This window comes from Lissotriton vulgaris, chromosome 2_1, assembly GCF_964263255.1.
Source record: "Lissotriton vulgaris chromosome 2_1, aLisVul1.2, whole genome shotgun sequence".
Lineage (NCBI taxonomy): Eukaryota > Metazoa > Chordata > Amphibia > Caudata > Salamandridae > Lissotriton > Lissotriton vulgaris.
This window is the reverse complement of record NC_141687.1, coordinates 1427551501-1427573898: the sequence shown is the minus strand read 5'-3', so window position 1 is coordinate 1427573898 and position 22398 is coordinate 1427551501. Positions and strand designations below refer to the sequence as shown.

Sequence of the window (22398 nt, the reverse complement as noted above, 5' to 3'; positions counted from 1 at the left end):
ATTGTAGAGGAAGGGTTAATTTGATCATTTTGTGTGCTTAAAACCTGCTATGCAGTAGAAAGCGATATGAAAAAAACGAGCTGTTTCTATTTAATATGCATTAGGCTAACATTCTCGAAGGAAGAATAGGGCAGGTAAGGCGAGTCTCTGGATATCTTATCATAGAATATTTTACTCGACTGGTGCTAAAAATCCTCCCCTCCCCTGCAGTTCATCATTTTAAGTAAATAATTTCGAAAAACAGTGGCATCAGTCAATCAAAGATGGTTATTGAGTTGTTGCCCAAGTTCTCTATCAGGCTGATTATGTGGAAGCTATATCTAACAGGACCGGACTGGGAAATGAAACCAGCACTGGCAAACAGTTCAGTCGGCCCTCGGGCGGGGGCGGGAGGTGCTAGTTGGAAGCATCATCTCACCGCTGCCGCTTTTGTTACAGGGGGCCGATCTTGCAGCTATGCTGCAAAACCGGCCACCGGTAGCAAAAACATCCCTGAGGGGTCTAAATCGGCCCCCACACTGGCAGCCCACCGGGGAAACGCCCAGTGCCAGCTATGGCCAGTCCAGCCCTGTATCTATTGCAGTCTCACTTTGTAGTGGCCATACAAGTAATCATTGTACGGCTGGAACATCACAAAATAGCATGTCTAGTAAGGGGACTTTTAGAAGTTACACGATTGTTTGGCATGGGCATATATTTTCAAAGTTGACTTTTAAATACTCCTAGGTTACCACCTAAAATTCAGGGCGACCTATGAATATTCAGAGTCGATTTTAGCTTGTAGAATCGTCCTGCCCACATCTGTGTGGTTTATAATTGATAAATGCATTGCTGGCAAGGTCAGATCCTACAGACTTATGCTTTGGCCTCCCAGTTCCATTGCATTACCCACTGCACCCTACACCCCACTCACTCACTTAACGCCGCTGCTTGCATTACCAGTCAGGTTGCATTCAGTTGGCATGCATAATGGAAGAACAAACTGCTGTAATTACAGAAATAACACCTACGGTCCTACAGATGTTATTTGTTTTCCATAGCAATACATAATCCTTCTATAATGTCAATAGAGCTATAGACATATCAGAACGTCTATGTTCCTGTTATGTGAGTGCAAAGCAGGTGGCTGAAGTAAAAAGCACCATAAATCTTGTGATACACAAGGGTTTGACACAATCAGATTTTTTGGTATGTAATGAATACTAAAGTACAATTAGCGTGAATTAAAAAACACAATCGTGCAAAGGAGGTTCCACAGGGCTACTGTAGTGTGTGGTTGTACTACAAGGAAAAGCTTAATCACTCTTTTAAAAAATATGTAACCCCAAAAATGGTTGTTTGATGTTAATTGGGGTACTAGATTCAGTGTTGGTGTAAATCCTACAAGAATTCTAGCCCCTAAAGTATAACCTTGGCAACTGTATATTTGGCAATCTTTTAATGTACAGAAGGACCATTTATGTTAGTCATGTACTTCCTTATAGAATCAATATGAATACACTGCAATTTCACCTTACATCTACAATTTTCTTTTTTTTCTAGCTACACCATACCCAGGCGGGTTTAAATGTTTTACCTGTGAAAACGCAGTAGACAATTACGAATGCAATCGCTGGGCTCCTGATTTCTACTGTCCCCAAGGTAAGTCGTCCTTGAAGTCATGCTAATCAGCAGTCCGAGTGCATAAAAAAGTATTGGCACTGTGGTCCTAAGTTCAATGGAGACGGTCTTGTGAGTTTGGGGCCGATATAAAAGACGTGGCTAAAAGGTACTAAAATGTCTGCGACTATTTTGTTAGCCTTTCGACTTCAGGTAACTGCATATACAATAATGGATACACCTTATATGAAAATTAAATGACAGTTAAAGTCATTTTTGGGAAATTAACTCTTACGAAAAAAAAAGTTAATTGGGTTAATGCAATCACAGCAGACCTGAACTCTGATTGGTACAATGGGGAAGAGTGACATGCATTTATAGTGCTACAAGCTCACAGCTTGCCACTAAAAAAACTGTGAACATACAAGTAATTATTTTGACATTGTGTTACTCACACACTTTCAGATTGGTGTCTTTTATGTGCAAAGAGATTTAGGGGAACATGCATAAAACCATTTTGCGTTCGCAAATAGTTCGAATTGCAAAATTCGGCCGTTTGCGATGGCAAAATGGGCTTTTGAGATGCATGTACCTTTTCGCTATTCGCATTTACGGAAATCACAATTTTTTGTAATTCTCTTAATTGGGCCTCTAGACCCATAGGAATGAATGGGAAGCCATTCCTTAATTGCGAATCGCAACTTGCGATTCGCAATTAAGGAATGTGAAGGAATCGCAATTTTTGGGGAGATTCCTACTTGCATAAGTAATTGCGATTCCTAAATTGCAATTCTTTAAAAATCGTAATTTTGGAATCGCAATTCCTTACTTTGATGCATGTGGCCCTAAGTGCTTAAGATAAAACGTTTGCTTCTAAAATATATGGTCTAGTAATACACAGACTGTATCTAACGCATACAAACGAATAAATCTTTGTCACCATGTAGCCTCAAATGACTGATTCAATTAAAGGCATATATTGGCTCCCTAACAGCCTGTAGATTTGCTTATTAACTAATTGCACACATTAACATTTTTTTCAGGTACAGACATCCTATCAAAAAGGCTTGTTTCTTCTTTTACTGTCTGTATCTCACTTGCCTTCACAGTACCCCCTCCTTTGCCTTTCCTCTAGAAGCATCTCAGGGTCAGGATTAAGCACCCGAGAACAATTTTTAACAAAATGTAGAGGAACTGTTTTTGTAAAACAAAGAAATATAGGGAATGTTGTTACCAAAATATGACGCCCACCTAAATCCTTGAGCTAACTACATCTTAAGACATCTAACTCTACAGTGTAGATAGAGTAAATGTGCTTCGTGAAAGAATGCATATTAAGATATCCATAAAAATATATGATTAAATGAGTTCTTATATTAGTTTTTGATTTTTAATGGTAATGGTAATAAAAAAATATGTGTATATGTTTTATATAACATTTATTATCACACTTGACTACCTGTGTATTAAATAATATGCTGTAACTGCAGGAATAATGCAAACACGTGAGGCACATTGTGTGCTGTTAACTATCTTTAATTTCAACCTTTCCAACCTTTCCAAAATTAAGAAAGTTATTACTTGAAATACGGCATGTACAAAAGCTGTGTTGTAATAGATGGTCATGGTAAGCTTTTTCATCCTAAACAAAATAAACTTATCAAATTCAATTTAACAACCACATGCATGTCTTTTTATCAAGGACCTTTTGTGGAAGATCTCGGGTCATTATAGCCCGCTGCCTAGGTCTATACCAGTTGCTGAAGACCCTGAACCTGAGTTGTAGTCCCAAGCTTCAGGCAAGGACCTATAATAAGGGGGAGGGTCTTACACTAGTGGGATAGAACAAGTTAAGGTTATTAGAACTGTCCAATCACTGAGGGTAGTATGTTCTAAATTAAAAAGGGAGGCACAGAAAGACAGACATCAGAATGCTGAGGCAGAAGGTCTGTATCAGCCATTACTGGCTCCGAGGCGCTCCACTGTTTTTACTGGAGTACTTAATGTTCTGTGTTCTAATGTATAGAATTATTGATAGTATCTATAAAAAATGGGGACATTTTTCACCCAGGGGTTCTGAGTAACATCAAACAGGCAACAAGAGTGAATCTCAAATTGTCTATGATGTCACTCAGAAACCTAAGGCCACCTCAAATAGTTTGCCCCTGCTTCCAATATGTATGCAGGGGCCGACTAGTAAGGGGCAGTAGCAGGGGAGACATGTATGATATATATTTAAAAAAGGTCATGCCATGTGCCCATTAACTGAAGGGAAAGGCCACAAAGCATGACCTATTAACACATGGTATGGCTGAGTCCCTGAGGGTACTGTAGGCCTGGATATTAGCCCATGTGTTATCGCCACAGGGTACAAGGCTTACAAGCAGGTTTTGCTAATGGTATTGCCCAGCGGGTACTGCAGGCAATATAACTGGGCAGCCGCATACGTTGATGGTACTGCATACAGAGATATTGGTCACAGAGCATCAGGGAAAACTCAGGAGTAGGAAAATTGAATTGGGGCAAGTACATGGACTGGAGAAATTCTCTGATATGGCAAATATATCTACTAGGCACTTGAAATGCCCAGGACAATAATGTGCCCCCAGGGAACAGCTTCAGACACACCTTGCTAGTCCTAGCAGAAGGCTCTTCCTTTGCTCCTTAACTGTAAGCAAGGTTTTAGTAACTGGTATGGGTACTCTGGTCAAGGCATGGCTAAAATGTTTAGCTTCTTACAGCAAATGAGCCATTCAGATGAGAAGCTGATATTCACATTTTAGGCCGCGATTTCAGCTAAAATTATAATTCAGGTACAAATTTGGGGTCAATCAATGAGAAGTCAGAGCACAAAAATTTCGTATGGGGATTGGAAAGCAAATGTTGGAGCACCCATCCTATAATTTCCCCCCACTTACCGAGTCTGTTTGAAACATGTCAGAGACTAACGAGTACATGAATGCCTTTTTGGGAACGTTGTTTGTAGAATCTGCATTCATCCAGAAGTTCATACACGATAAAAAAAAAGTTCCTTATGCATTTATGTTTCTGAATTGTAACTAGTGCGGTTCTCATAGCATCATGAAGAATTTATAATTGATATCGCAGGTTATTTTATAAAATGAAACACATAATTTTATTTAAATAAACGCTGGGAAATCAATTTATTTAACTCTCTGTGCAAAACTATAAGAAAAGTCTCTCAAAAAACGTATTTATTTATATTGCTTCTACTTACAGCATTAAATGGCCTTTAGGGCAAGTGTGGAAAGCAACTGAGCATTTTAAGTATGGATGATCTTATCTTTCAAGATGGGATTTGCTTTAAGAACGTTAGACTATTGAACCCCCTTCTGCTTCTCTGACCTCTTCCAACACTGGCTTATGTATAGTGGTGAGAAAAGATTAGGAAATTCCATTCCATACTTTTGCTGTCAGTCTGACTTTTTCAATGAGATATGTCTGTGAGTTTCCGTGTAAGTCATTGCCACTTTATCAATGGAACAGTTCATTTTGTCAACATTCCCTTCACGTTAAACCATCAGCATGCTTTATTTTGAAAAGAACGATTGAAATAGGTCTTGAGGAGTCAGTGGCATAGTGTGTCCTCCTCTGGTGCATGTAAACACATTTCTGGCAATTGTAAGTTGAAATTGAAAGCACACCAAAGGGACAGGTGCTTGGCATTAGCTTTACAGTTAAAGCACCCGATTTAAGTAGGGGTGCAATTCACTATTTTGACTTTAGGCCCTCAGTCAGGAAGAATTCAGAAACAACTCTCAGAATATCTTTTCTCAGATTTTATTTTTTTAAAATTGGCTTGGCATCCAAATAAATGGCCAGGGCAATTCAAAACTATCCACAACTCTTCTTTATAGAAGGGGTGTTTGAAAATTAAGTCATTCACCATTCTTATCATTCAGTGAGATGCAATGCAGTGAAACATCACTCATAAAGTAGCACCAGTCTGTGTAACGGGGTCTTGAAGGCTAAGGCATATGTTGAATTTGCCCAAGGCAAAATATGAAGAAGGAGGTGAGAAAAATATACATAACAACAGCGCTTCCTAACGTTTGTAATCGACAAGGGACTCCTCAGTACTTGGAGAGCAGAACTTGAGGTGAGCAGCTCGATTGGAGTACTTCATTTTCAGAAAAAGGAAAGGGACCTTAAGTGCACAGTCACAAGGGAGGTCCTGACAAAGCACCCCACTGTCTCAGGAAGTCAAGCATATCAAACAAGGAAGGGCATTTAAGAAAAGAAGGAAGCAGAGTAACCTTAACCTCAGAAGGTTATCATGTGTGTGTGAGTGTGTGTGTGTGTGTGTGTGTGTGTTTGTATATATATATATACACAACTACGAAAGGAGTATCCAAGAGTTTTACAAACTGGCAACAAAATGGAAAGATAAGGGGATACTAAGGGAGGAGGATTTTAAGTACATCTATTGTGAGTCCCCAGATCTACCTACCTTTTACCATCTCCCAAAAGTCCACAAGGATGCAACAAATCTGCCGGGAAGGCCAATAGTATCATCTTAGAACAGCTTACTGGAGAACACCTCCATCTATATTGACTGTTTTTTGATGCCACTAGTGGTCGACCTCTGCTCCTATGTTAAGGACACTAAAGATTTTTTGAGAATAATTTCCAACATCGAGTGGGAACCAGACATGCTGCTGCTGACCCTGGACATAATGAGCCTCTATAGGAGTATAGAACACCGTAACGGTGTACAGGCTGTGGGTTTTTTTCTTGAAAAGAGAGAGCTGAAATATTTTGAGCACAATGTTATGTTAATTGACTTGATTACATACTGCCTGGAAAATAAAAAAAAATGTGTTTGCAGAACTGTTTCAACAGTGTCAGGGTACCGCGATGGGCATGTGCTTCACCCCAGCTATGCAAACTTGTCCGTTGGCTGGTGGGAGAAGCACGTGGCCTGGGCGGGGAAGAACGAAATCTGGTTAGATAAAGTGATCCTGTGATCAAGATACATTGACAACCTCTTCATTGTATGGAGAGGGTCAATGGAGGAGGCCAGAGAGTACATAATAGAGCTTAACAACAATGAGGTCCACCTAAAATTCACTGGATGTTTGAGCAAAAACAGTGTACCTTACTTAGATTAAATGGGGCTCATAAAAAAACAACAGGATTGAGACTACACTGTACAGAAATCCCACAGCGGGCAATAGTGTATTGCACGCAAACAGTTTTCACCCCAAAAGTATGATCAATGGAATCCCTTACGGGGAATTGATCAGATTGAGACAAAACTTTTCACTTGATGAAGACGTTAAGACAGAAAATGAAAAAGCCTTTGATTGCTTTACCTTGAGAGGGAACAAGAGAGGAACTCTCAAAAAAGCCAGTGACAAAATGAAACAGGTAGTGAGGGAAAATCTTATATCCACTAAAGATGAGAATAAGAAAACTGATGTTACAGGACCAGTAAGGATGATAACGGAATACCCTACAGGGTCCACTGAGCTCTTTCAGATATTCCTAAGGAATTGGAAAGTCTTGAGATCAGATCAGGTCATAGGCTCGCTAATCTCACATTTGCCCCTTATTACCTACAGGAGAGGTCCAGCACTAAAAGATCAGCTTGTGAGAAGTCATTTTTCAAAAACTACGAGGAAAAAAGATATGATTACCGGCTTCATTCCCTGCATGGCCTGCAAGTCATGCAGGAATAGCGGCAAGGTGAAGGAATTCTCAGTACCAGGCAGGAAGAAAATGTGCAGGATCAATAAATTGATGAACTGTAATTCAGATCATACGGTTTATTGTCTCATGTGCCCCTGCAACAGGAGATATGTGGAAAGTACTATCCATCCCCAAAAAAAGGATATTGGAACACATGCGTGGTATTAAAAATCATGATGCAACCTATCCTGTGGCAAGGCATTTTGAAGAGCAACATAAATCGAATGCCAATTTGCTCTTAATCAGGTCACTAAAAAAGAAAGAGGAGGCGATAGAGTTAGAGCATTACGCAAACTCGAATCCCGAAACATCATTGAATTGCATCATTGATGCAAATTGCATCAGTGATGTCATCAGTGATGTCATTTGAGATGTCATCAGTGATGTCACTGACCATGTCATGAGTAATGTAATATGTGATGTCATCAGCAGTGCATTGCGGGCGCGCGAGTTATAGTTAGCTGAACTAACTATCACGGGGGAATTTCAAAGGTTTTGTATGAGTAAAATGACCAGCTAACTATAACTGGTGTGAAACCTATGGTTTTATCAGTGAATATATATATATATATATATATATATATATATATATATATATATATTACCTACTGGCGGTCGCCAGTAGGTAGTTATAGTTAGGATTTTTTTCAATGTTAAATCTCAAAATTCTATTTGGAATAACTTTTGCGCCGGTTGACGAATCTGCCTGAAAATTTCCTGAAAATGGCCTCGCGGCGTTCCGGTCCTTCCCTTAAAGTTTGGGGGGGATTTGTCAAGCGGGGGCCGAGATAAAAGGGGGGTCCCAAAACGCGTTTTCCCCATGTTAATTTCCATAGGGCGGTCGATTTCACTTTTAGCCCGAACGGCTGAATGGATTTCCACCAAACTTGGCAAAATTGTAGGGAATGGTAGCCCGATGTGCCTTTGCTATGTCTCAAGATATGTGCTCCAGTGGATTTTGAGTAATTTAGGTTCAAAAAAATATATATATCTATAGCAGCGCACCGGTGCGCGCACCGGGGAGCGCTCCAGGCGCGCCACGCGAGGTGCGCATGGAAAGCTGATTGGCTCTCGGGTGTCTGTAAACATTCGAAACAGTCCAGAGCGGTCGCCATCTTGTGTCTCGGTAAAATCGAGACATAAGAGGTGGCTAAAACAAAGTGGGAACTGACCATAAGGCGTCAGGGATAGACCCCTTTGACCCCCTAGGTTTGATGTGGGGGCTATAAAAGGGCCCCGCGGGGCATTTAAAATATTTTTTTTTTTTCGTTTTGCGCGGGGGAAGCGCACGGTGCGCGCACCGGGGAGCGGCCCTGGGAGCGCACTATGATGAAAAAAGGTGACAGAGTGTTTAAAAAATGAAGTTTTGATTTAGAAATTGGAGGTAGTTCTAAAAAGAACTTTTTTTTTTCTTCTTTTTGTTGTTTTATATTTTTTTTGTGTTTTTTGAACTTTTTGTACTTTTTTTGGCTTTTCAAAACAGTTTTATATATTTTTTTGTATTTTTTTGGGGGAGAAACAAAAAAAGGGAATTGAAACTGGCTCAACTGGAGCAAAAAAACAAAAAACCCAAAAAATTACTTCTTTTTGGGGCACTTGTGATTATCACCTGCAAGGACGATGAGTTTCACACTTTGTTCCCCATAGGAGATAAGTTTGCCACAAGCTTTGCAAGTAATTTTAAAATCAGCAAACCTCGGCTGAATGCAAGGCATCACCTCAGATGTTTCTGGTTGCGAGGAAGTGGGTTGGTTTCTTTGGGAGGGGGTCCTTGATGAATGGGGGAGGTTACTGGCCAGTTCCCGGAACTCTGCACGAGAGTAGTTGTTTGGATGCTTTCTTGTCATGTGCCGAATCATGGTATAGTTACCAAAAGAATATTTCTTATTTGGGTTGCCCCGTGAAAGTTCATCATTGCAGATGAGGCAAGTGACTTTTGGCGCATTCACCTTTTTTTTCCCCTCTGGAATTGAAAAAAACTCCCAAATGAAGTGTGGTTTGGGTTTATAAGGTGTGTTTTCTTCAGGCAGCCATCTTCTTCTCCCCTCCTCCTCTTCCTCTTCCTCTTCCTCCTCCTGTTCTTGACCACCAACATAATTTGGAGCTGGTCCTCTTGGTGGTTGTGGTGGTGGTGGTGGGGCAGATGCACCAGCTGATGCTACTAATGAAGCCATTTTATAGTACAAAATATTACTCAAAGAGCAAAAAAGTAGACAGAGCAACAAACAGGTCTTCCTCAGTCAAAGGACAAAGTCAGAATAAGGAAAAAAGGTGGGGTCTTTCATCATTTAGAAAAAAAAACTGTCCTGAACCAATGAGAAGTGTTATTTTCAGGTCACAAGACCAGGGGCTTCATCATTATGAAACCAAAACTGTTATGAACCAATGAAAAGTGTTATTTTCTGCTCACATGACCCGACGCGCTTACGCTACGCGCCCGGGGCGCGCCCGGGGGCGCGCCCCGGGTCGCGCAGCGTAAGCGCGTCGGAAGTTTACGTTGTGCGATCGTATTCGCTCGAGTACTTCCGGGTGCGCTTACGCCGTGCGTATCACGCGGTCGCGGCTACGCGATACGTCACGATCATGTTTTCGTTTGCGATATTGGCGCTCACGGGACGCTCCCCGGAGCGCGCCCCGGGGCGCTTTGTAAAAATACGCTTTTCGGGGCGCTCCCCGGGGCGCGCTCCGGGAGCGCTCCCCAAAATAATTTTTTAAAAAAAAATTGGGAAAATTGTAGGGACAGGTAGCTCTATTCTGAAGTGGTTTGTAAAAAACATTAACTTTAGAAAAATATGTATTGTGCTACATTGGGCTTAATATATGTTAGAGCCAAAATGTAGCCCAAATGTAGCCCAAAGTAGCCCAATGTAGCCCAAAGATGGCCACCAGAGATCAAAAATTGAAAATGTAGCCCAAAATTCAACTAGATGTAGCCCAACTGTAGCCCAATGAGAAAATGTACCAGAGTGTTAAAAAGAACAACTAGAGTGCTAACAGTCTTATTTATAAAGTGAAACTTATAGTTAGGAATTAGCATTAAAAAAACCTTTGAAATTCACTGAAAAAACCATAGGTTTCACACCAGTTATAGTTAGGAATTAGCATTTAAAAAACCTATTAAATTCACTGAAAAAACCATAGGTTTCACACCAGTTATAGTTAGCTGGAAATTTTACTGATATAAAACCATTGAAATTCCCACGTTATAGTTAGTCGGACTCACTATAACTTGCGCGTGCAATGCACTGCTGATGACATCACATATTACATCACTCATGACATGGTCAGTGACATCACTCATGACATCACTGATGACACCATCCTTGTGACACAGTCACAGACCTCCTCTCAGTGTAAAGTAACCCTTGAGACACATATTCAAAAATAGAAACTGAAATTTTTAAAAAATGGACATACCTATATCAGTTACAACAAGCAATTCTGTACTTCCACTATCTATATACACATCCACTCATTCACCAACAGTTCTATATAGTCACTCATACATATACTCACTCATCATATGAAGAGATACACCTATACATCCTGTTACACACCGACATTCATCCAAAAGTTACTCACACACATATTCACACGTGCAAATAAACTATTGAACAACCATTTATTTGAATATAGAGTTATACACACACTTCCACCTTACTTTTATTGAAAATTACACATATTTATTCTCTTAAACAATCACTTATAGAAACACATACTTATTTAAACAGGAAATCTTACAATCTCTTACTCTCACATATACTCACTTATATACATCAATATTCATATATACTAGATTAAAACATATGTAGTTACTGATAAAGACACTAGTGAGACAGTCATTCACTCACTAACAAACACATATAGACACTCATCCACCCATACAGTCCTGTACATATGCTGTCTTCAAAACACATACAAACAAAGAGTCAGTCACTCATGCATCTATGTGCTAAGTAATACCCCCACCAAACCATATAGACACTCATAGTGATACTAATAAAAATATCAAATAACCCATATACATACGCATGTAGCTACTTATCAACACATGTAGTCACTTATACACAAAGTGAAACACTAATATATGTATTTAAATATTTAAACATAACTCACTAATATTTATTTTTCAGAAAGACACATATTCACTGGATGGTGTCATCAGTGATGTCATGAGTGATGTCACTGACCATGTCATGAGTGATGTAATATGTGATGTCATCAGCAGTGCATTGCACGCGCAAGTTATAGTGAGTCCGACTAACTATAACGTGGGAATTTCAATGGTTTTATATCAGTAAAATTTCCAGCTAACTATAACTGGTGTGAAACCTATGGTTTTTTCAGTGAATTTAATAGGTTTTTTAAATGCTAATTCCTAACTATAACTGGTGTGAAACCTATGGTTTTTTCAGTGAATATATATATATATATATTCTAACTATATATGGAACTATATATGGAATTTCAATGGTTTTGTGTGAGTAAAATAATAACTATATATGGAACTATATATGGAATTTCAATGGTTTTGTGTGAGTAAAATAAGGTTTTGTAAATGCGAATTCCTAACTATATATGGTCTATAACCTATGGTTTTTTCAGTGAATATATATATATTTATATATAAATATATATATATATATATATATTCACTGAAAAAACCATAGGTTTCACACCAGTTATAGTTAGGAATTAGCATTAAAAAAACCTATGAAATTCACTGAAAAAACCATAGGTTTTACACCAGTTATAGTTAGGAATTAGCATTTAAAAAACCTATTAAATTCACTGAAAAAACCATAGGTTTCACACCAGTTATAGTTAGCTGGAAATTTTACTGATATAAAACCATTGAAATTCCCACGTTATAGTTAGTCGGACTCACTATAACTTGCGCGTGCAATGCACTGCTGATGACATCACATATTACATCACTCATGACATGGTCAGTGACATCACTCATGACATCACTGATGACATCTCAAATGACATCACTCATGACATCGTCCAGTGAATGTGTGTCTTTCTGAAAAATAAATATATTTTATATATGTATATGTTAAGGTCGATGGAAGAATAAATGTTTAAATAAGTGTCTAAATGGATGTTTTTTAAAAAAAAATTGATTGCTTAACTGGCTTATTAAGTGTATCTTAGTGAATACATATATTAGCGAGTAATGTTTAAATATTTAAATATATGTATCAGTGTTTTACTTTGTGTATAAGTGGCTGCATGGGTTGGTGAGTAGCTACATGTGTGTGTATATGGGTTATTAGATGCTTTTTTAGTATCAGTATGAGTGTCTGTATGGTTTGGTGGGGCTGTTATTTAGCACATAGATGCATCAATGACTGACTCACTGTTTGTATGTGTTTTGAAGACAGCATTTGTGTAGGATTGTATGGGTGGATGAGTGTGTATATGTGTGTGTTAGAGAGTGAATGCCTCTCTCACTAGTGTCTTTATGAGTAACTACATATGTTTTAATCTTGTATATATGAGAATTGATGTATATAAGTGAGTATATGTGAGAGTGAGAGATTGAAAGAGTTCCTGTTTAAATAAGTATGTGTTTCTATAAGTGATTGTTTAAGAGAGTAAGTATGTGCAAGTTTCCTTAGAAGTAATGTGCTAATGTGTGTATAGTTGTATATGCAAATAAATGGATGTTTATTAGTTTATTTGCATGTGTGAGTATATGTATGAGTAAGTTTTTGATGACTGTCGGTGTGTAACAGAATGAATAGGGGTATCACTACATATGATGAGTGAGTATATGTATGAGTGAATACATAAAACTGTTGGTGAATGTGTAAATTTGTATATAGATGGTGAAATTACTGAATTGGTTGTTGTAACTGGTATGGGTATATCCACTTTTTTTTTAATGTTAGTTTCTATTTTTGAATATGTGTTTCAAAGGTTACTTTACAGTGAAAGGAGGTCTGTCACTGTGTCACAAGGATGTTGTCATCAGTGATGTCATGAGTGATGTCACTGACCAAGTCATGAGTGATGTAATATGTGATGTCATCAGCAGTGCATTGCACGCGCAAGTTATAGTGAGTCCGACTAACTATAACGTGGGAATTTCAATGGTTTTATATCAGTAAAATTTCCAGCTAACTATAACTGGTGTGAAACCTATGGTTTTTTCAGTGAATTTAATAGGTTTTTTAAATGCTAATTCCTAACTATAACTGGTGTAAAACCTATGGTTTTTTCAGTGAATATATATATATATATATATATATATATATATACAATGTACAAAATGGTGTATATGGTAACGCCTGTCGTGGCCCTCTAGAAGTAGGTGTCCGGTTAGAACTGATTTGATGAGGGAAAGGGGATGAATGCCTTGAACTCATTTGTGTGGGAGTCCCAGTCATGGTGGGTAGGAGGCTGACAGCAATTAATCTGAATCAATGCAAGACAAGGGTGGTTAATATGTATTGGTCAGCACAGTGTCCATGATGAACCAATTGTAGTCACAGAGCATATCAGAGAGGTTTAGAGGCACTTACCATGTAAGAACTTTTAAGGTTACTATCATTGAATAACATAGGCCCTGCTGCTTACATATGTATGTTATTACCACATACGTTTTTCTTTGTTTAATAGAGACAAGGTACTGCTACACTCAACACATAATGGATTTCAGTGGAGAAAGTATTGCAGTCACGAAGCGCTGTGTGCCCTTAGAGGACTGCATGCACTCTGGGTGCAAAGATTCAAGACACGAAGGACAAAAGGTAGGGTAAACTATCAAATTGTATGGGTGGAATAATAGATGAAATTAGAAAGGAAGTATTGACTTTGCTGCACTGCCACATTTTGTCTCCAGCAGCTTGTAAATAAATTGAATTTGAACATTGAAATGTGGGGACCTCCATGGAAGCCAGTAAAGAGGCTTCAAACTAATAATGGCTGATACTCTATTGTTTGTGTTTATCCCCTTTTTAAATTAGAACATTCTACCCTGAGTGGGTGGAAGGTTCTAATGGCACTTATAGCCCTTCGGCCTCGGGGTATTCCATTGTTAAGGGCCCTATCCCTCATTATAGTCCAGGGCTGTGGGTTCAGGGCATGTAACAACAGCAGGCTATAATATAAGATCTGTTTTTAATTCACAAGTGCCAACCTCACTATTTTTCGGCCAATACTACTAAACATCTGCAGAAAAAGAACAGCAGAATTTTCATTGTAGATCACGACTGTTAGAACGATGTCATAAACCTATGCCAACGACTGCATACACTCCAGCATGCCAGTACAGATAACAAAGGTGTTAATGACAATGCATTTTTAATGCCAAAATATACATTTTGTTAGCTTTGACAAAGATGACTCACAATAGGCTTATCAATGGTTTGGTCTGTAAGTTTTAGAGTGTATTTTAATATTCATGCCTCAAGTTAATATGGATTTGGTGTTCGATTTTTCTTTACTTTAAAATCCTTTTGGACTGTTTTAAAAACGCACTTTGCTTCAGTACAGTTGTTTAGTAAATCTGAAAAGATGTGCGAAAAGGCAGCTGGCTTCCCAGGAGCAATAAGAGAAAATAGAGGTCCATCACTTTCTGATTGATAAAGGATTATTTATGACACCAATGCCTCAGCATAATTGTAGAATTGCTAGGTATGATGACGAATGTCTAGTTTAAATGTATATTTTTTTAATCCTCTTTTCACTTCTGCATGACCATTTATTTGCGATAATCCTTTTTAGTAAAAGAAGTGTAATAAATGTTGGCAAACCATTGTTCACTATGGTATTTTGCTTTTCAATTAAAAATGTCCCCCACAAAACACATTGAAAGGACAGACACCTTTTGCCCCCATTTCAGTATGGGTAAAAGGTACACTGGCCATGGGTAGCAAGAAACTACCCTTAGTTGTACTTTATCACATATTTTACCCCTGGAGGTAGCACACAATCCTATCCATGCCACTCTTCATCCGTTCATGCCATAGTGCGCATGTGATACATCCATGACAAGTTAACATCACTCAACCTCTTAATGCTAAAGGTAGTTGCTTATGAAACTCATAATTTCAGCACTTCTTTTATGTGTTCACAAACCTAAAGCCGATTAGTTTTGTGTTTGCAACCCAGTGGTAATGTTACTTGCGAGCAGTGTACACTGCTGATCTTAGGCTTCTTTCTTGCCTTCTGCACAAAAACTATCCTTTGAGGCTTACCCCTCTTTGTATGTGTGCTGCCGAATACAGTACACCTTCAGAAAGGCACTAACAAAGAGAAATAAAGATAGTTCTCTTGTAATGTCAGCCTCCGGTAGGTGCACCATTTTGGTTCAAACCTATGTTTACAAGTCTTTGTAAATATGGCATTGCATCAGAATACATGGATAGATGCATTGGAACACCCATGATCCACCCATGTAATGCCTACCTGATCCAAGATTACGCAATCAGGCTTTGTGTGGCTTAGAAAATACCAAAGTAGATTTTGTGTCATGCTGCATCAAAAAAGTAATCAGCCCAAAGCAAATTCTTAGTAAATCTGGGCCTGCATACATGCTATTGATTGCTAATATATTCTCAAGGTTAACTTTTACAGGGAAGTATAGATTTACTATTCTAACTCCACATTTACTTACCTTCACTGCCAATATTTTTGCATGTGGATAGGAACTTACAACTTTTCCTACGGATTATAACTTATATCACATAATAAAATGCAATATTTTCTGTAAATTAAGTGATTCTGTACAGTAAATCAGTGAGTCGGGAAAGTGGGAGCAATAAATAAAGATGCCTTTACATTCTTTGTTTAGCTTGTCACATTTGCTACTGCTTCGAAGACAGAGGTCAAATGTCAGGGTATGTCTTATAATAAATTAGTGCAGGATTGGTATTTAGTTTCCTTTCTGTGCAAGGTGAGAGGACTTTTTAAAGTGAATTATGTTGATAATCTTGCTAGAGTCCAGGCAATGTGAAAGGAAAGGGTTTGGGAAGTACTGTTTTTGCAAAACACAACAAAATGTAAATACCTGTAAATAAACTTTATTTTTTCAGCTGTTAGGAAAGCAAACATGAAGCACATTATTTTGTAATATTGGAGTGTGCTAGAAACAGAGATTCTAATAGGATCATAACAAATCAATAGACTTTACTTGATGATGCACAAATGATAAATATTCACAAAAACTCGATCTCCATACATTATCATTTGTGTGCTATATAGTTCTATCTGTAAAACTGCATGTCTGTGCAAAGTTAGGTTACAGTGGAAAATGTACTTATCTGTGAAAGACAATGCACTACCACACAAAGCTTTAGTTAGATTCAAAAATAGCCCTTCCTCATATGCATTAGAGATAAGTGGGTCGTAAAAGTTTGTCATTCTACAGTGGGTCATGGTTCTAAAAGGTTTGGGAACCACTGTACGAGATGTATACAATATATATATTTAACACTTACTTTATTGGTATTATGTGTGACTGAAAATGTTTACCCCCACAAATATCATGTATTCTGAATGATTTTCCCTCAATGAAGTCATACTTACCATTACCATCTGCTTTCTTTCAGATTTGCATATCTTGCTGTGAAGGGCATATCTGTAACCTGGCATTACCTAGAAACACAACAGATGCAGTTTTTTCCACAACATCTCCTATAAATAAGACAGAAAGACAAAAACAACATATGACAACTGTAATGATGTGCATTTGGATCTTATGGTTCTTAATAACATAGCAGTTTTTTAAATTAATGTTTGTGCTTCTAGTAAGTCACATGCAAAACAAAATGAACCTATTTTGTAAATATTTTTATATTTGTAATTCATATTTAAGAATGCTTTGCATTGCATTCAAATGTTTCAAGGGCTCATTCTTGAGGACGACATCTGGCCTGAATTAAAAATGAGATCATTTGGATGTGGTTAAAGATGTATTACCATATTTGTTTTAACATTTTTCTTCTAAACTAAAAACCCACCTGCACATATTAACATCATTATTGTATCAATATCTAAGTGTCGAATTGACTATATCCAGAGATATTTCCACAGAGTTGAAACATATGCATGGGACCTAGTGAGCAGAGTATGCAGTGCAATGCAATGGTTTAACCGTAAGGGCCTCTTCACAGTGTTGCGCTCCACTCTGAACATAGAAACGTATAGCTCCTTTTTATGCAAAACAAAACACTTCCTGGCCATCTCAGTATCTACTGGGTTAAGCACCAGCTAGGAATCATGTAATGCAGTCTGCACTTGCAGAGGTGCAGTTGCTTAATTGCTTGGAGGCTTGCCCCATCCCGATTGGTCACCCACCATGATTCCTCAATGGAGGCACAATTTTAAGACCACTTAATAAACTCCAAAGGCCATGGTATAAACACAATGAAAATATCAACTGTGCCAATGCGGGAGGGAGGTGTTCATTTGCATGACTGTGCACTGATGCTAAAAATGCATTGCCTGGATAAATGGGATGCAGCGCACATGCTGATATGTTTTGACCCTGTGTCAGCATGTGCGCCACACAACAAATATGGGAGTATGTTTCAGTTGCATATTTTTTTGTTCACAATGGATTATATTTTTCCATGTCTTCATCACTACCAGCTAGCTTCTGAATGTGCCACATTCAGTATGAGAAACACACGGAGTAGTCCAATGCAGGGAGTATACTTTCACATGAACATATACATTTTCTGGAGTGAATCTGTTGGAAGATTCACAGACTTGTGTATATTCTTCACATCGTCCATTTCCCAATTCCTGCACACTGGTGCTTTTCTTACATCGTTCTTTTTAAAACAATATACTATCACATGTAGAAAACAGTTGTGTTCAAATTTACAAATAGAAATTAGTGCTTGCTTAGAAAAATAGTTCTTACATTGTTCTGGAACACAAGTGGAAGCACGTGTAATAATTCAGAATCTCACAAAGTTACTATAAAAAATCTTGTACAAAAAGTTGAAAGGGGGATTAAAATAGTTTAACCAACAAAATGTTCCCAAACACGAAACAATGGGCAATGTTGAATCAGATGTAACAACGAGCCTATGCAGCATGCTATCATTGTTCTGGGAAATCTTTATATCTAGTAATTTCAAGTTGTCAATGATTGCATATGTTTGACAATGATGATGTAAGAGTTCATGTTATCAATGGATTTTGCACTAAAAGGAAATTGTACTTTTCACATCTATGATTCCCATTCTATTAACTCTATCGATGTACAATCTCTGTTGGCCTTCCTTGAGACAAGGATACAAGCAGCTCAATGGATATACGACAAGCAACTCAATGGATATACGGCACACGTTTAATAAATACCACACTAACAAAGAAAATTCATGTCAAATTATGCACAACCTGACTAAAGCAAACACTATAGCCAAACCATATTCTGTCAGATATCCTGAAGACTGACACGTTGTATGGCCAAACTTTTGCACTAAGCCAAATATTATTTTCAGTGTTTTTATTTAGTACGCTAGTATTTCAGAATGTGAGTGCGGGATCATGGCAAATTGCACACATATCCTAAAATAATATTTTTAGCCTCTGACTTTCTAAACCAAAGTTTTCTAGGTCTGGTTTAAAGGAGCTTGACCGGCCAGGAGGTGAAACATTTAAGAAAACACATATAACCCTGTGCACTCTGCTTCGGGAGGGGGGGGGGGGGTTAAAATGCTTTGTAACAAAAGTGTACAGCTGTTTTTTACTCCGTTTGCCACCATGGTTGCTGCAAAACTACATATTGCCACATCCATTTTGTGAAGGCCATGAGATTACCTTGTAATATTAGAGCTCTATCTTTGTAGGTTTCTGATCATGTTCTAAAGCTGCACTTAACATTCTGGCCTGACCTAGCATTTCTATTTCTTTCGCAAAGTTATATTTATACCAGATGTTCTGTCATCAAGCTCTAAGTAAAGATGTACTTATGTTATTTGCATATACCCATGCATCCTCATAGTGCATTGTTAAACTTGTAAATTGTGTACACAGTATTTATTTTTATATGACATCCTTGGAAACCAAGGTTAGATTTTCTTACAATAGTGTATGAACTGTAATAAATTATTCGTCATAAATGACCAGTTATATTTTAAAGTCTCCTTCTTGTTTTCTTTCGTTGTTTTCTGCCATTTATTTTAAATGCTTCCATTAGCCATCATTCTACAAACCAGGCCCCTCCGTTAAAACCTGATATTATGACTCGAGTTGTGACCTGAGGGCAGTAGTAGTATACATTCAGTTAACAATAATTTTACATTCATTATTGTTAGTCGAGGGGTCATATAAAAGACTTTGTAATGGTCTCATTGGTGGAAGACTTGCCTCTCCAGGGAAAGAATCTGTCTTGTCATGTGACACATGCACACATTGGATTATAGAAGAGACTGCAGTACTGATTGCATCAAGGCTGATCAAGTGTTTATCAATTCCATCTCTGGTGTTCCCTCCTTTCCTCAAGGGAGTCCTAGATTCATACGAGGTAATAACAATTGTTGGGCCAAAGTTTTCATCAAAGAAAATGTACCAGTGCAAATCACCACTCTCACTGGGCTCAGAATGCCTGACAGGAAGGTAACTGTGAACATTTCGCTGGCCCAGTATGTCTTTGAGACGAGGCATGTAATGTTCCATAGACTCTGTTGCTTTCAATGTGGTGATTGATGGTATGAATTGAATTCTCTCAGGACAGTTTTGAGTCGTCTCCCAGGCGGTGTCTTGGCACATTAACAGGCATTACAGAAGTATGATCAGAGCTTAAATGATTAAAAAAAAACTAAAGTGTTGGTCCCCCAAATTTTTGGACGGCTGAAAGAGGAGGGTGGTGTGTGAGAGGGAGGCAAGCTTTATCTTTCTCACTACCAGCTCTGATGTTGCCCATCCATCAACTCTACAATCAGCCTGTCTGTGGAGCACCATGCACTCCGTCCAGGAGAGTGAACAACACTCCTTTTATTTTCATTGTGCTTTTTGTGGAAGTAAAAGTAGGGATGCCAATACTCTTAATTGTTCAGGATCTTTACATTGGTTGCCCTTCTATTTCCGTGATGTTAGAGGACATAAAAGAGGGACTGATTTGCTATGTCCTGCTCCTGTAAATGTAGGCAGCGTCAAATTAGGAACAGGACTATTAGGTAAGTGGCAACGTGTTCAGCACTTTTTGTTAGTTTCATTTAACAGAATCTTAAACCAAACGAAACTTTTGCAGTCAGGTTACATAGCATCATGAAAAGATCATACCACATGCACAACAAAAGTCATTGAGTCCTTGATCTGCTGTAGTGAAAACACTAGCACTTTTGTCTAGGTCAACATCAAATTCTCTACTTATTTCCTTTGTCCCTTGGTTTAATATCCATCTTGTTCGTACCAGTACAAATATAGATGCTCATTATTTTACAACATTTTCTGCCCCCCACCCCCAAGGCCTACCCCATCTGCCTCATATCATATCAAACTCTGTTAAGCATCGTCTGACTCAATCCAATCCCGCTCCTGATCACAGCTGGGAGTCATAATAATGCTAGATACGGTTAATGACTACTATGCTATGGGCTCCTAACCACCACCCCAAATTCTAAAGAAAGATGGTGATTGGCAGGTGAAAGTATCAGAGTTTTATGGACTGCAAAAAGTATTGAGGTGAATGCCTAGACTGAGAAAGTGTGCAGCATGTTCCATATGGGAATACACACTATGTTATGGCATACCTGTACTAATGTACTTCAGAAACAATAGCTTGGCCTCTATGAGGTACCTTATAAAATTTGGCACCAGCGTCCTAAAATATGATTTTTACTCTTCTTTTCTGTGCCTCGAAACTCTACAGTTAATATTTATATGGTAGCTGTGGTATTAAGGAGTTGCACATCTACTAACAGCATGGGTAATACCTATCCACAACCAAACGAATCTTCAAATTACAAGAACCAGTAAAAGGTGCTCATACACTGCTACCACTCATGTGTATATTAGATTGGAAGACTCCAACCCAAACATATAATTATTATATAACACTGGAACACTCAAAACTCTGTTTTTTGTTAACACAACATTTCAGAAAGGCAGTCTATATATTTGTTAGTTTTGTTACTTTTACGATCACCACTTCAACTATTGCCAATAATGTTGAAAACACATCTGGCACCCAACACATGTTTCGTTTAACAAGACTTTTTCAAGGCTTGATCATATATAAAATATACATTGTGCTGAATGTGTTATATTCTAAAACCATATGAATATTTGCACTATGTATATGGCTACGAAAACCAAACATAAATAGAATCAGACTATGCTCTGACCTTAGAACCTATATGCAAACCTGTGTGATCTATGCGAAAGAAAAAACATATATATAACCAGTAAAGCACCAAATGGAAAACTAATGAACAAAAGAAAGGAGTGTCCAATATGCAGCTTATGCATGTATTGCATCACCATTTGTGCCCATTGCTTTAGAATAGGCACCTAGTCCCAAATGTCCTCAAATCTTGAGGAGGAGATGAGGTCAATCAAGATGGGTCCCTCAATGTGTTGAGATACCTCAAATAATTCTGATGATGCCACAGTCCAAATGCAAACAGTCAACAGAAAACAGTCCTCTATCAAAAATGCTTCCTAGTACCTAAAAATTATACAGTAAGTCAAGAAATATCAATATATAATATCCATCGATCATAAAGATGGAGAATCTGTGTAGATAAATAATAAAGCTCCCCCTTACCTATAGCACATATAAAAGGGACCATGTTGAATGTAAGTCAAATCAAGTACTATCTGCCAGTGTTCATCAATCGAACAAAGTAGATCCCCAATCAGTCAGACTATACCTTTTTAGCCATGATAAGCTATAAAATACAAAAGACTCATGTATAATGTATCTGACTGTAGAGATGCTGAAGAATCATTGTCCGAAGAAATAAAAGAGGAACATACTGTGGTCCAGTTTTAAGTGCTCTGGGTGTGCCACCATCTTGGAGTAGCAGGGGAAAACATAAATATTAATGGGGAAAATACGTATACCATCAAAAAAAGACCATCCAATCAACAACAGACCGAGTAAATGCAGAATGA

The 22398-nt window shown here is 38.2% G+C and overlaps 1 protein-coding gene across 1 annotated transcript in view; it reads left to right on the top strand.

Moving 5' to 3' along the window:
• LYPD6 (LY6/PLAUR domain containing 6) overlaps positions 1–19412 on the top strand; it is a 246790-nt gene extending 227378 nt beyond the window's left edge. Inside the window, exons 4-6 of the mRNA XM_086957252.1 lie at positions 1543–1641; positions 13942–14072; positions 16875–19412. Of these exons, the coding sequence (XP_086813378.1) occupies positions 1543–1641; positions 13942–14072; positions 16875–17042 (398 nt within the window). The 3' untranslated portion in view covers positions 17043–19412. The remainder of the gene's footprint in view (positions 1–1542; positions 1642–13941; positions 14073–16874) is intronic.
• Positions 19413–22398: the final 2986 nt, after the last annotated feature.